This window comes from Lycorma delicatula, chromosome 1 (assembly GCF_047948215.1).
Source record: "Lycorma delicatula isolate Av1 chromosome 1, ASM4794821v1, whole genome shotgun sequence".
Taxonomy (NCBI): domain Eukaryota; kingdom Metazoa; phylum Arthropoda; class Insecta; order Hemiptera; family Fulgoridae; genus Lycorma; species Lycorma delicatula.
The window spans coordinates 200,381,251-200,395,878 of record NC_134455.1 but is presented as its reverse complement, the minus strand read 5'-3'; the positions used below and the strand labels follow the sequence as shown (position 1 = coordinate 200,395,878).

The 14,628-nt window shown below is 35.0% G+C and overlaps 1 protein-coding gene across 2 annotated transcripts in view; it reads right to left on the bottom strand.

Moving 5' to 3' along the window:
* The window catches only part of LOC142327446 (glycosylated lysosomal membrane protein B-like), a 51,246-nt gene that overhangs the window by 15,836 nt on the left and 20,782 nt on the right, over positions 1 to 14,628 (bottom strand). For both annotated transcript variants that reach the window (XM_075370535.1, XM_075370543.1), the window contains exons 3-5: positions 10,881 to 11,084; positions 4,679 to 4,903; positions 316 to 608 (exon numbers count right to left, since the gene is read on the bottom strand). In XM_075370535.1, coding sequence (XP_075226650.1) covers positions 316 to 608; positions 4,679 to 4,903; positions 10,881 to 11,084 — 722 coding nt within the window. The remainder of the gene's footprint in view (positions 1 to 315; positions 609 to 4,678; positions 4,904 to 10,880; positions 11,085 to 14,628) is intronic.

The following is a 14,628-nucleotide window of genomic DNA, read 5'->3' as shown; positions in this document are numbered from 1 at the left end:
GTTTCATATTTGGGAGTTATTATGTTGTTGACATGTATGACATATATGATTGTTATATCTAAGAAATACTTTTTATGAATCATGTGTTTATGGTAAATCTTGTTTCTATCTTACAAAAAAAAGAACATGTGTTAGTTCAATTTTACTCTTTAAACTTAAAAAACTGGCCAATAACAGTCTATAAAATGTATTATACCGGTTGAGTCTTAAAAAAGAAAAAAGATAGTAATGCTTCATTAGAATGTAAAATTATAGCATAAAGTAAATTTAACTGAATTAACTAATATAATAAATAATACAAAAAGAAATACTTACCATGAGGCAAAATCTGTTTTATTATAAAATATATCACCAGCCCCACCAAAAGTGACATTAGTTGTACAAATGGAATGTTCAGACAAATTATCACCAAATAATTTATAAAATAATGTGTTGCTTAAACGAATGTTATCAAAAACGGCAGTAACATCATATTGTAAACTATCCACAGAGTAAGTAGCATCACGTGTTGTAGCAGTATAGACTACAGGACGCCATTGCAAATATCCTCCATCAAAAAAATTATCATGTTGCACTTTCTGAGATTCAGGTGATGTAATCTCAACAATCTGGAAAAATGGAACAAAGATTTCACCTCACTAACTAATCCATCACCTCACTAACTATAATCCATCAATATATTGTAAAATATTACAGCTTTTTTTATGATCAAATAAATAATTTTCTGAGAAAAATTAATTTCAAAAGTAATTTCACCCAGATATAAATCTCACTTCAAAACAATTATATCATATCCAACAATTATTATACGATTAATATCAATAATTTAATTAAAAAATTATTTTTGAAAAATGTTTGAAATGTTTATTATTATTAAATGTTTACTATAATGTTTTATTATTATCTTGCATATAATAAAAATAACCCCTATTTACACAATAACCCCTCATTACACAAAAAATGCTACATCACATGACTAACTGATTACACTTACATCCTTCTATACAGTTTTACAAATAATACATATGCAAGGTATCTCAGAAAATGCTGTTCAATCTTAAGGGACCAATTAATTAGATCAAAATAAACAAAAACATTTATGTGGCCAAATAAATGCCTTATCTCACTTCATTTTCTCTCTGTCTCCATTTTGTGTTTTTTTAATAAAAATATACATCTTAGTAACTGATTGAGATATTTTAATGAAATTTGGTGTGTATGTAAAACATATAAAAATTAAATAGTTTGAAAATGTTACCTCTGAAAATTCTAAAATGGTGGACATAAATGTATAAATTATTAGTTTTATCAAATTACATTTTATTACATAAAATTATCAAGCCTTTTATTATAAACAAAATGTCAGCTCATTTGTTCAAATTAGTTCATAAATAGTTGAGATATGGCTTAATATATTAAAAATGGACCCCAAATATTGTAAAGTCTGACAATTTTGTGTCTGTTCCACTTTATTCACTAATTGAATTAAAAATAATTAATATCAATCTCTATTATTAGTAATTATCATTAACAATTCAAAGAAAAGACAATAACCTTGGCCCAAATCCATCAATAGGCAAAATAATAAATTTATTAGTAAACTATAAATAATAAAATTTATTAATTTACCATTTAGGTTTTAGATAACTTATACAATAATAAACTTCTTATACATGAATAACTTACATTTTGACTTTACCATATAGGCCAACAATTATTTTAATTAGATTCTTAAAATGGCCTCAATTTCCTTGAAGATATTTTTCATCAACCTATTTTCAAAATACTTGCATACAATCCAAATTTCCCACTAATACATTCCTATATGTACATTTATGTTTAACCTATTTTGAAAATTACTTTCTACTGTTTAATAAAACAATTAATTAGTAATTATTATTGTAATTATGAAGGTTATTTTGTTCAAGGTCTGATTGGTCGCGAAATAAAAACCTGTGCAAAAATCAAATTTTTTTTGATTTGCGCATGTTGCCCAGCGTCTCTAGTATGGCCTTCAATCACGCCGCATCACTTCATTTAGTTCTGAACACGCAGCTAGCACGTAAACATGTCTACAACAATAGCATCTCTCGCCAAGTGTGAAGTGCGTGCGGTAATTCCATTTCTTCAGGTTGAGGGGTGTAATGCAGCTGAAATTCATCGACAAATAAGTAATGTGTATGGTGAAATTTCAATGAGTGACAGCAAAGTGCAACAATGGTGCAGGAACTTTAAAGCAGGATGTACAGATGTTCATGATGCAGGCGGTCAGGGAAGGAAGCGAGTGTCAACCGATGATCTCGTTCAGCAAGTGGATGAGGCAATTCGAGAAAATCGTCAGTTCACAATTTCTGTATTGAGTGATTAGTTTCCTGAAATTTCAAGCTCAGCTTTTTACACCATTGCGAGTGAGAAACTTCAGTACTGCAAACTGTGTGCTAGATGGGTTCCCAAGATGCTGTCCAACCACCACAAAACAATGAGAATGGACACCTCCCTAACGTTTCTCCAGCGCTACCACAATGAAGGAGAAGATTTTTTGAAAAAAACTGTTACAGGGGACGAGACGAGGGTCCATTTCGAAACTGAAGAAACAAAAGAATAATCCAAACAGTGGATGTATTCTCATTCTCCCAGTAAACCAAAGAAGTTCAAGCGAACCTTCTCCAACAGAAAGTGTATATGTTCTGGGACCGGTATGGAGTTCTCTTGGTGGAATTCATGCAATGTGGCACGACCAATCACTGCAGCCTCATACTGCGTGACTCTTCAACGTCTACGAAGGGCAATTCAGAATAAGTGGAGAGGAATGTTGTTATCAGGCATTGTCTTTCACCATGACAATCCTCGGCTGCACACTGCAGCTGTAACAAAGAAGCTCCTGCAGCGTTTTCGTTGGGAAGTGTTTGATCATCCACCATACAGCCCGGACTTGGCTCCATCCAATTTTCACCTCTTTGCTCACATGAAACGCTGGCTAGGAGGACAACGTTTTGGCACAGACATCGAGCTGCAGACCAGCGTAGAAATATGGCTGAAAACATAGGTGGCTCCGTTCTATGATGAGGGTATTAGAAAGTTGGTACCACACTACAACAAATGACTAATTTTGGTCACATCAGTAGCAGAATGTCTAAGTAGGAGTTACCATCGTCTGTTGCACAACAAATTATATTCTGATTTCACACCAACGAAAGCATCAAATACTCTGAAATTTTCTCTTGTCTCCAAACATTTCAGAGGTGCTACCGTGTTAAAAACTCAAGTGTTTGATCGAGCAGAAAATTTTGAAGTGGTCAATTTTGAAGGTCATCAACATCGTTAACAGACCAGCATCAATGATGACAACATTCGGGCAGTACGTGACCTTGTGAAAGGTCCACTGCATAACCATCGCTGAAATTGCATCAGAGGTGGGTTTTGGGAGTACACATGCACAATGTAGTGCAGTGTACTATGATGTACAGCAAAGTGCTGGCGAGATGAATCTTCTCATCAAGGCACAATGAAATGTTCAGAAGGACGTCAGTGACTTCTAAATCATTTTTGAGGAAAAAGGAGATATTTCTAAACCATATTGTGAAGTAAAAGGTAAAAGGAACTTTATTTCATCAAACTTCACTTTTCTTTTGATCTATTTGAGAACTTCTTATTTGAGAACTTCTATTAAAACAAACAAGTCTTCATTTCAATGTCAAAATCATTCACCTAGAATTCATCACCATATGCGATTCAAGGCAATGTTGGACCATTAGTGACCTCCTCAGGAATTTCTTTAAACAATTTTTTATTAAATTTCAACAATTTCAGAATAAATTCTGTCCTTACTTGTCTCATGCCAAAATGTGACTGAAATTATTTTTCTTGAACAGTTAAGACCCCAAATTCTTTTCCCATTTTCTTATTATGATTCATGGTTTTTGTTCATTAACATCTTCCACTTGTTCATCAATAACTGAAATGCTTGGTCTTAAAACTCTATCATTACTGTCAACAACTATTATATTCTTTTTTCATAACCAAAAGAAAAACTAATTTCATCATGACATCAAAATTTACAGAAATAACTTCTCAGAAACATAACACACATGTGAAAAAACGGTACCATCAACATGAAATTCTATAACAAATACGTTAACTTGTCTAGGGAGCAGTGGAAAAACTTAATCTAATTACAAAGAAATTTCAAAAATACTTTTACTCTAATTACTGAATATCAAATTTACAAAAAATTAAATAAATTGCATGCATGCACCCACACACATGCACAAGCAAACTATCAGCAAAATAAAAGATGAGTGAGTATAAATGATGTTATCTTGAAATCCACTACTATTATCTAAGAATAATACACTAGTTTTTTTTTAAATCTAAATAGACAAATTCACCATACTCAATTCATCATAGTCAATTCATAGATTCAAAATTGGATCACATCTACAAAACATGAAACATAAATTTCATAATAAAGTAAACATATAAACTAAAATTACACAAAATAATTAACCACAAACAATATAACAAGAATGAATCTGTTGGTAAAAGTATACATAACCATTCATCAACATAAGACACATAATTATATCCCAAACAGTAACCATAACCACTTTTTTCAGTTGAGAACAAACTCAATTACTTAATTTAAAATAGTTACAAAAATAGATTCCGAATCACTTACAGTGAATACACCAGGATCATGTTCATCATCAAGAATTTTACGAACATTTAACTTCATTGATGAATTTGAATTATCAGAAGTAATTGTTACAAGACTGATACCATAACGCGAATACTGGAATCTTGAAGGCATATTTTCCAGAGTTATATCCATTTGTGAACTGTTACTGGAATGTAATAAATGCGGTAATATAGATCCATGCTCACTTCCACCATACGCACCCATCTGAAATCACATTAAAAAAGAGATACAACTTTATAGAACTCATATTTCAAGAATCATAACTAAAGCATCAAAACTTCAATTTCAATTAAAACAGAATTCATTCTGAACTATTCCTTTCAATTTTTGGGCAGATGTAACATTAAAGGTAATGATCATTATAATCGTTTGCTTGGCATTTCTCCCACCACCACGCCATTCGATCGCCCTAAAACATTAGACTGAATGTCTGTTCTGCTAACAGCTACTGAGCAACGAAACAGTTTAGCGGCCAGTGTTCTAACTAACTCCCAGAACTAACCTAAAAGCGTGAGCAGAATAAGCGTGGTACCATACACCACGCGTTTGCGTGTCCCACTGCCCACTTGTCATGTATCACTAAAACGGGTAGGCACACCCCATCAACTATTAAAACATATATGACTATCAATAATTAATTTATCTTGTCAAAGACAGCAATTCGCTGCCACGCCTAGGTCGCTGAATGCCAGCAAATACCTGTCCACCATTAAAGCACTTGGAGCCTTAATCTGGCTGGTAGCCAGCCATATCTCTTGGTTACCTTCCCACAGCAGCGCAGTAGGAGTCTTTTCCCTTAGATAAACTACTGATGTTGGTTGAACAAAGCAATCGCATTAAGAAACTCCCACACGGTCTTACAATGCGGCTCTTGCCACATTGACTCGCCGCTTGTGAATGGCCAATTTTCCCCTTGACCTCTAAGTTTCAGGAAAGCCTGAGTTCTGCCCCCTCCCACAAGAGATGGGCAATCGAACATCATGTGTTTGTTTGACTGGACCTCCCTGCAGACACACAGCTCATCAGCTGCCTGGTGGAAACGAAAATATTGGTTTAAATTTACATGATTGGAGAACACTCGGGCTCCTGTTTCCCTTAAAAACGAAGGAGAGGCATAGCATCCCCCCAGATCCCGTATAAATCTATACAAGGACCTTCCCTTAGTAGTGGAGTGCCATTCTTCCTGCCTTGCTTCCATCACGAGGTTGTAAAGCCTCCTCCATAGGCAGGAGATGGGCAACTGTTTGAAATTTAGAACCAGTGCATTGAGATCTTTCTGTTCCAGTACAGGCCCGGCTTGAAACTGCATCCCAAATAACTTGGCCTCAATGTCTCTTCACAATTTCCACATGGCCATCCGAACTTTCACCACTAAATCGATTGGGAGAGCCTTTCCCAACACAGTGGTAGCCTCATAGGGGGTTGTTTTAAAAACACCAGCGCATACAATTAAGGCTCTGCACTGGGCACTCCTTAAATTTTGAATAAGTGCTAAATTTCTTTCCAACTATGCGTCCAAATGGATTGCGCATAAGAGGTCATACTTTCAAAGACACCTCGGTACAAATGTACAAATGACAGCCTGTAACCTTTTTGAGCAATCCTCCATAGCTTGTGCATCACAGAGACGGCATCTACTGTTACTTGCCTAATGTGGTTGCTAAACAGCAACTTCTTATCAAACAAAACAGGTACTTATGAACTCGAACTCAGCTGAATACACAGCCTTTACAATTAATACGGGGGTTACGACTGTATGATAATTTGTCTGCACCCTTGAGAAGCATAAAGTTCATCTTAGGCACAGAAATCTTTAAATTTTGAATATCAACCGCCCTCTGCGGTTGATAAAGCCACCTGCGCTCTGCCTTCTTGCTGCAGTTGTGAGTTACTACGAACTAACAGGAGACAGTCATCGGCGAAAGCCTAGGACATGACCCCTTCCGAGAATATCAGTCCCAAAAATCCATCAAATACCAGGTTCCACAGCAAGGGACCGAGAACGGAGCCCTGCAAGCTTCGCCTGGTGACAGACTTTTCCACAACTAGGTGTGCATCCTTAAACAGAGCCATGCGACCAGACAAGTAAGTAGTCACGTACTATGGCCTACAGGACTACAGGAACATAGCAGTGTTGCAACTCATTGAGGACAGAACTCCAACACAAGGAAGGAAATGCTGCCTCTATGTCAATAAAAATTGCCAAAACATATTTACAGTCGACGCTTTCCACCTCGGTAAGAGCATTTAAGATGCAATCCTCGGTGCCAACCCCTTTCATGAGCCATACTGGCCTCGATTTAGAAATAAGTTCATATCGATACTTTCCCAGAGCCGTTCCACAACCAGCCTTTCAAGCAACTTGCCAATTACCGGCAAGAGGCTGATAACTGCTATAATTATCATTATAACACAAACTTCACATTAAGAAGGTACAAAGAAATAGATGCAAAAAGAACTTTTAACTAGGAATCATGGAGAACAAAACCATCGGAGCACTCAAAGAAAGCTGGAAAAATCAATCTGAGTAAAAATCAAAAAAAGGGAATGTGAATTAAAAAAAAAAAAAAAGTTTTTTTTAACTTATACTTAACATGGTCTCATGAAGATGAATTCTTTGATAAATCATGAAAGCAAAAAAAGAATGCATGTTTTGACAAATCCTAATGTTATACAGAGAAAAGATTTACCACATTATGCAGCTACTTTGAAAACTCATTCTACATGTAAAAATAAAAAAAAGTACATAGAAACATAGGAAACCCTCCGATAACAAGTAACAGTTGCCAAAAAATTTTGCTCAGATTCCATCTCCTCCAGTGAAATGAAGTCATACAGAAATTCTTGGGACGCAAAAATGTAAGTTAACTGCTGGATTCATATGAAACTCAATCTGACAATCTGAAAAAAAAATTAAGTCCAAGAACTGTAACTTCTGTAGTTTTTTAGAAAACCTGCAAAAAACAAAAAATACGGGAGTGAAAAACATTCTTGTTTATGTTTGACTGATAATAACTTTGTTAAATTGCCAATAAACAGACAAAATTCTAAACAGAACAATATAAATAGACAGAAACTGAATAACAGTTAAATAAAATGGGCTTTTATTTAAAGCAGTACAAACATAAATTTTACTAAAAATGATTTTTATCAATAACTGATTTATTTTTCAAAACTGGGGGAAAATGATAAAAAAACAGAAACTTCTGGTATTCAAAATTAAGAAAACAAGTTTCAAAATAAGTTATTTCATACGGGATAGTACTGAATTAATTATCATAACAGTGTATTTAAGTTCTGTTAAAAAAATTTGATTTTTGTTTAAATGAAATTAAAATAAGGAATAATTTTTTTGGAGAAATTTTTATTTCATAAGTTGGCAATACAATAACAGTGTCTAACAATTAAGTTGTTACTTCCTTCAACGAAGTACAAGGCTGTTGTAACATCTAATTGTGTACCCCTTCTTTTGATTACAAACGGACTGGACCAAAGTGTCGAAAATAAAGTCGAAAGAAAAAATTGGATTTTGGACTTTTTCTTAACTGTAGTAATAAGCCCCCATTGAGAGCTTATCAACAATATGTCATAAATGGTACTATTTTAATTGGTTCCAGAGTTATGGCCCAATAAAATTTTAATTAATGAAATATTTGGATCTTACAAAGAAAGCACGTTGGTGAGAATCTGACTTATTTCCTTTTTTTTTAATTTAAATATATTGATTTATTAATAATTACTAACCAGTGATGTAAAAACAGTTTTACAATAAATAATAATTCAATAATAACAACAACAAAAAATGTAATAAAAAATATAAACATATAAAAAATATATGTAATTTAATAGGTGTACAAGAAAATCATGTGACGTCCACATCAGATCTTTTTGAACTGTAATTGTGTTGTTTTGTAAGCTAACAATCGAGTTTCAGTTCATTAGTGCAATTTTGCTGTTAATACAAGTAGACAGATGTACTGCATAACCATTTTGAATCTGGTTGGTTATTGAAGTAATACTGCCATACTTATTTTCAAATGAAGAATATGCTGATATGTTGTTTACTTATATGTGTAAAGGCAGTGCTATGGCTGATGTTCAAAAATATTGACAATGTTGTCGTAATAGTAGGATTCCAAATCCAAGACTTATTAGTGTGGCATTTTGTATGTTATAAGAAACAAGATATCTTTTTAGAAGTAATCGTATCCCTTATGACCATTCTCTCCAGCATGATGTTAATGTTGATGAAATCATTATTGTTGCTGTTCAGCGTAGTCCTGGTGTCAGTACAAGACGTCTTTCTAACAGGTTGAGAGTTTCACAAACTAACATATGGAATTAGTTAAATACTCACTGACAACTCTTCAAGTACACTTTATTTACCAATGAGTCACAGTTCACTTGTGATAGTATAAACAATATGAGAAACCAACACTCATGGGCAGAAGTGAACCCTCTTGCAATGGTGGAACATCACTTTCAGCAGTGATTTGCCATTAATGTATGGTGTGAGATTATTCATAATCAGTTGATTGGACTATTTATTTTCGAAGGGCACTTTACAGGTGACGTGTACTAAGAGTTTCTTCAAGAACAATTACAGCCAATACTTAAAGATGTTCCTCTTGCAACACGATCCCAGATGTACTTCAAGCACAATGCACCTCCACATTTCTCTAGTATTGTTTCCACATATTTAAATCAGCAATTCCCAGGTAAATGGATTGGTCAAGACAGTTCACAATCCTGGCCACCCAGATCACCAGATCTTACGCCGATGGATTTTTGCATATGGGGTTAGATAATATGTAATATTTATAAGTTGAAAGTAAATACTCAAGAGGAGTTACTTGCCCGTATTACTGATGCTTTTGTACTGTTAAAAAACAGCTTGATGAACTAAAAACAGCAACACAAGCACTCCACAAACGCGCAGCAAAGTGCATTGTAGTAAATGGAAACATTTAAAAAAATGTATTCTATATTTTATTAATTTTTATGTTAAAAATCATTTTCAAGTTAAATTTAGCTTTGTACTACTCTAAATAAAAGTTCATTTTATTTAACTGTTATTCACTTTCTGTTTTCTTTATTTATACTATTATTTTTAGAATTAAATTTCCTACAAGTTTTATTAAAGAGTTTTGTCTGTTTATTGGCAATTTAGCAAAGTTATTACAAGTCAAACATAAAAAAGTGAGTATTTTGACTCCTACTTTTTTGGCGTTTTTCGCTGGTTTTCTAAAAAAACCCACAGAAGTTACAATTCTTGGACTCATTTTTTTTTTAAAAGGTCAGATTGAATTTCACATGAAACCATTAAATTAGCTTACATTTTTGCATCCCAAGAATTTCTGTATGGCTTCATTTAGCTGGAGATGAAATCTGAGCAAAATTTTTCACCAGCCATAACTCATTAACGTTAGCGTTTCCAGACCTATGTACATTTTTCTTTATTTTTACATATAGAATGAGCTGCCACAGTATCTGCACAATGTAGTAAATCACCCTGTAGATTGAAATATCAAATTACCAATGCACATCAGCACACCAGACTAATTTTGCAGCAGCAGATCCTGCCTGAAATTCCATTATCAGTCTGACATGTAACTAGCAACTGCTAAAGAAAGCAGCAGCACAGCCAATGTACAAAACTGAAATGAAAAGTAGATAATTAAACAAATCATACCAGAAAACTGCTATCTGTAGTTTAAATTATTAAACCACAAGGAAAAGGCGAATGTAAATGCAATTTTTATATATAAAAAAACAACTAACTCATACTGTAGTCTCATGATAATTACATTAAAATAAATCAAATTCAAAAATGTTTAAATACATTAAAAATAAATTTTCTACTATAAATTACCAAGAATCTTAATGCATCCTTACTTAATATCCTTATTTTCCTATCCATACTGGTAATCCTAAACTTCAAGCCTAAATTCTTCTCAAGGATAAAAATTAAAGTTTAATAGCAGAAAAAGATAATATTATAAAGAAATAAATTAATACATATAGGGCCAAACGTTTATATTTTTAACTACCACACGCACTGTAATCAAATATCTCTGTAAAAAAATTAATAATAAATAATTAGAAATAATAATACAGATGAAAACAATACTTAAGAATAATAGTTTGAAGACACAAGTGTAAAATAGAAAATAATACTTACCGTTATTCTAATAATGCCAGACGTATTATGTTTAGTACCATGCCTTTTCCCCTCAATTGACAGTAATGCTGTGTCAGTGTCATTCACTAATGACTGACTTAATTTCCAATGAAAATCCCTAGTATTCATCAAATGTATGTAATTGGAATCATTGTTTGAGATATTCAATCTACCAACATCATTCACATCATTAAATTCAAATACCTAAAAATAAAACAAAAATTATGAAATAAATAGATTAACATTTACAATAAAAATGATTGGAATGGCAACTTAGCACCTACTAGGAAATGGAAAAATAGAACAAGCACATTAATTGAAGATGACCTGAATTTCATTACCAATCATATTTTAAATTGATGACAACATGTATAACTGGTTAACAGAACCATAATACACAACACACACATTTTGAAACAAGGTAAGCTAAGTGTAACTTGAATTTAAAACTACATCTTGACCCCATAGGGAAAAACACCCTCCATGTTACTGTTTCGGTCGCCACGCCAACCCCGCTGTACCTTCTTTCTTTTTCTGTTTAGCCTCTGGAACCACGTAAGGTATTACTTCAGAGTATGAATGGGGATGATATGTACGAGTGTAAATGAAGTGTAGTCTTGTACAGTCTCAATAGACTGTACACTTCTCACTTCTCTTCTGTACTTCTACACATCTCAGGATGTGTAGAATTCCTGAATATGTGGTTAATTGACACCCAACCAACAAAGAACACTGGTATCCACGATCTAGTATTCAAATCCCTATAAAAGTTAACTGCCTTTACTAGGATTTGAACCTTAGAACTTCCAACTTCAAAACAGCTGATTTGAGAAGATGCATTCAGCACTAGACCAACCTGGTGGGTAACCTCCTCCGTGCCTAGCCCATATGGCCTTTACCAGAGGTCATCTTCAGTACCTCAGCAATAACATCTTTCAGTCAAGCCGCAGCCAGGATACCACCAATGTGAATGCCACAAGCGACATTCCCATCGCTGTACTACTAACATAACTCCAAACATTTAGCCACATCTCAAACAAGACTGAATGACTTTCTAAGAATGAAGGAATTGAACTCTACCTGCTCAAAGGTAGAAATAAGTTCGACACACAACGAATCATAAAACACAACACAAAAACACTAACAAATGTAACAATAACAATAGATAATGTAACATAACAGTAACACAAAACATAATTAACAAAAAAATTTACAATCAAAAAGAAAAAAAAAGGCAACAGTATAGCAAACCATAAAACAAAATAAAAATAAAACCAAACATAAACACAAAGAAGGAAAGTCCAAGCAGAACATTACACCCCTTCAGCAATCCTTTTTTCCACAAAAAATGCAATAAAACTTTCTATGATCATCCATTCGGCCTGGCTTTTCCAATAAACACAGAGATCAAGTGTGTTGACCCGATAATATCAAGCCAACAGATGGTCTCCATACCCATTAAGTCATACCTAGCACATTCATATAACACATGATAAGCATCATCCAATAATCTGCATTGCAGAGGCTGAATTTCTGTAGTCTGTCCCAAAAAGCGCCACACCCTGAAAGAAATTGCATCACATACTTGTTTGGGTGTACCCAAGAGGCATCCCTCAAATCACAACATTAGGGAAAAGATCATGAGTATAACACCCACACTGTGTCTCATCCCATCTGGCCTGCCACAGGGCGACATCATGGAGTTCTATCTCCTTTATTTTCTCCAAAGTCAATTCACCTGATTTCTTTGCAACATAACGCTGTTGCCTCTCAGATGCAATCAAGTCTATTGGTTTCCTGTGATCACCAAGATCACCTACCGTGAAAATGTATGGTAACCACCCATTACCATTAGCAACAAAATATCTCAATAGCTTTTAAATTCTACCCTACCCACCCAAACAGGCACTGCATATAGCATATTTGCCTTGCAGACGCCCTTATACAAGTTACTCACAGTCTTAAGATCAAGATCACAATCAGGATTGACCATTCGTCAAATTCCAAAGACGACATTACAGACCTTCCTCACGACATATTGAAGGTGCTTCTGAAACTGCAATTTCTCATCAAGAAATACCCCGAGGTACTTTTGAACCTGTACATATCTAATATGTCGGCCTGACATCAATATGTGGACTCACCACCTCACAGCCAAATGGCTTTTGAGGAGCATTATCGTGGTCTACTCCGAGCTAAACATCATCATGTTGATGACCCCCATAGCTCAAGTATCCTTCATATTTGAGTAGCTGGGAATTCAACAACCCTCCGTGAACCTCCTTTGACCAGCAGGATCCCTTCATCAGCATAAGCCATGATGTGACACCCGCTGGGCAATCTCAGCCACAGAAGTGAATCAAACTCCACCACCCACAATAAAGGACCCAACAATCCAACACACTGCCCTGCGGCCCACCCTTGGAGAGTGTCTTCTCCACTTCATGGCAGCTCTCATGGAGCAGCACATCCCAATGACTGAAGTAACAGTGCATAATCTACAACTTACTCACAGTACAATCTCTCTTCTGTAATTGGTATACAGCAGAAGGCCACTATAAGTTATTAAATGCTCCCAAGAACCAAAAATGTCCAGGAAAATTCCCAAGAAATATTCCTCTCACACTCATCACACAAAGTATGGCGTCCTCAGTACCCTTTCCGAGACAAAACCCGTACTGATTATCCATTAGTAAACCGCACAAGGTCAACCTTTCATTTATGCAAAGGTACAAAAACTTTTCAAAGACCTTACCAATAACTGGCAGTAATACCAAGGGCCTATATGACAAACTAACAGAGAGATCCTTGTTGCTACCTTTAAACAATAATTTCACAAACCCTTTCTTCCAATACACCAGAAAGTAACTTTCAAACAAGAATTTATTAAATACTTGTGTGGTAATTCTCACACTTACCCCTACTGAGCAAACAAGGTGCTTCACCATTATCCCATCAAAGCCAGGAGCCTTACTTCTACCTAGACTGCAAATAGCTTGACACACCTCAGACTCAGTAATCTCCAAAGAAAATGTACCCCTGCGAAACTGAGCAACCTCATGCCTCACTCGCTTATGGTATGCAGTCTCACCTACTTCAGGATCATCAGGCAGTAAATCGTCAAGTAGTCTGTGTAAAATTTCAGACATGTCTGAAATTACACCAAGCTGGGTCAAGAGAGCGGGCAGAAGAACATCCTTTCATCATTTGTGTTCCAAAACCCTATACACAACTCCCCAGGGATCCTTGTTCCCCTGTTTATTTACAAAAGAATGCCAGGAATCCCTCTTCGCTGTCTGAACTCTGTGAAAATAGCAAGATCTCTATATTTGAAACAAGGACCACCTGCCATTCCAGATCAAGTCTCACACTGAGATGTTGTCCGCAAACGACAAACATTGTCAATTTTTTCATAACAGTCAATCCCCTGCTCCACCATGGAGCGAGCCTCTCTTGACCAGAACTACGAGAAACTGAACATTCGGCAGTGTAAATGAAAGCCGTTGACAAACCTACTGCCAGGTCTTCCAAATTCAGAACACATCCAGACTCCGATCCAAAACATGAAGTCTGGCCAGAAGAAAATCAATAATTGGACTGGACTGGTACCAGAAAATTGGTACCAAACAAGGATTTTATACCAGATCTCAAGATGATGAACAGCAGGATCTCTATATTTAAAATACAAACTTGCAACAAACAGATGCAAGTTCTGAACATCCACGAGGACAACATGATGATCATTAGA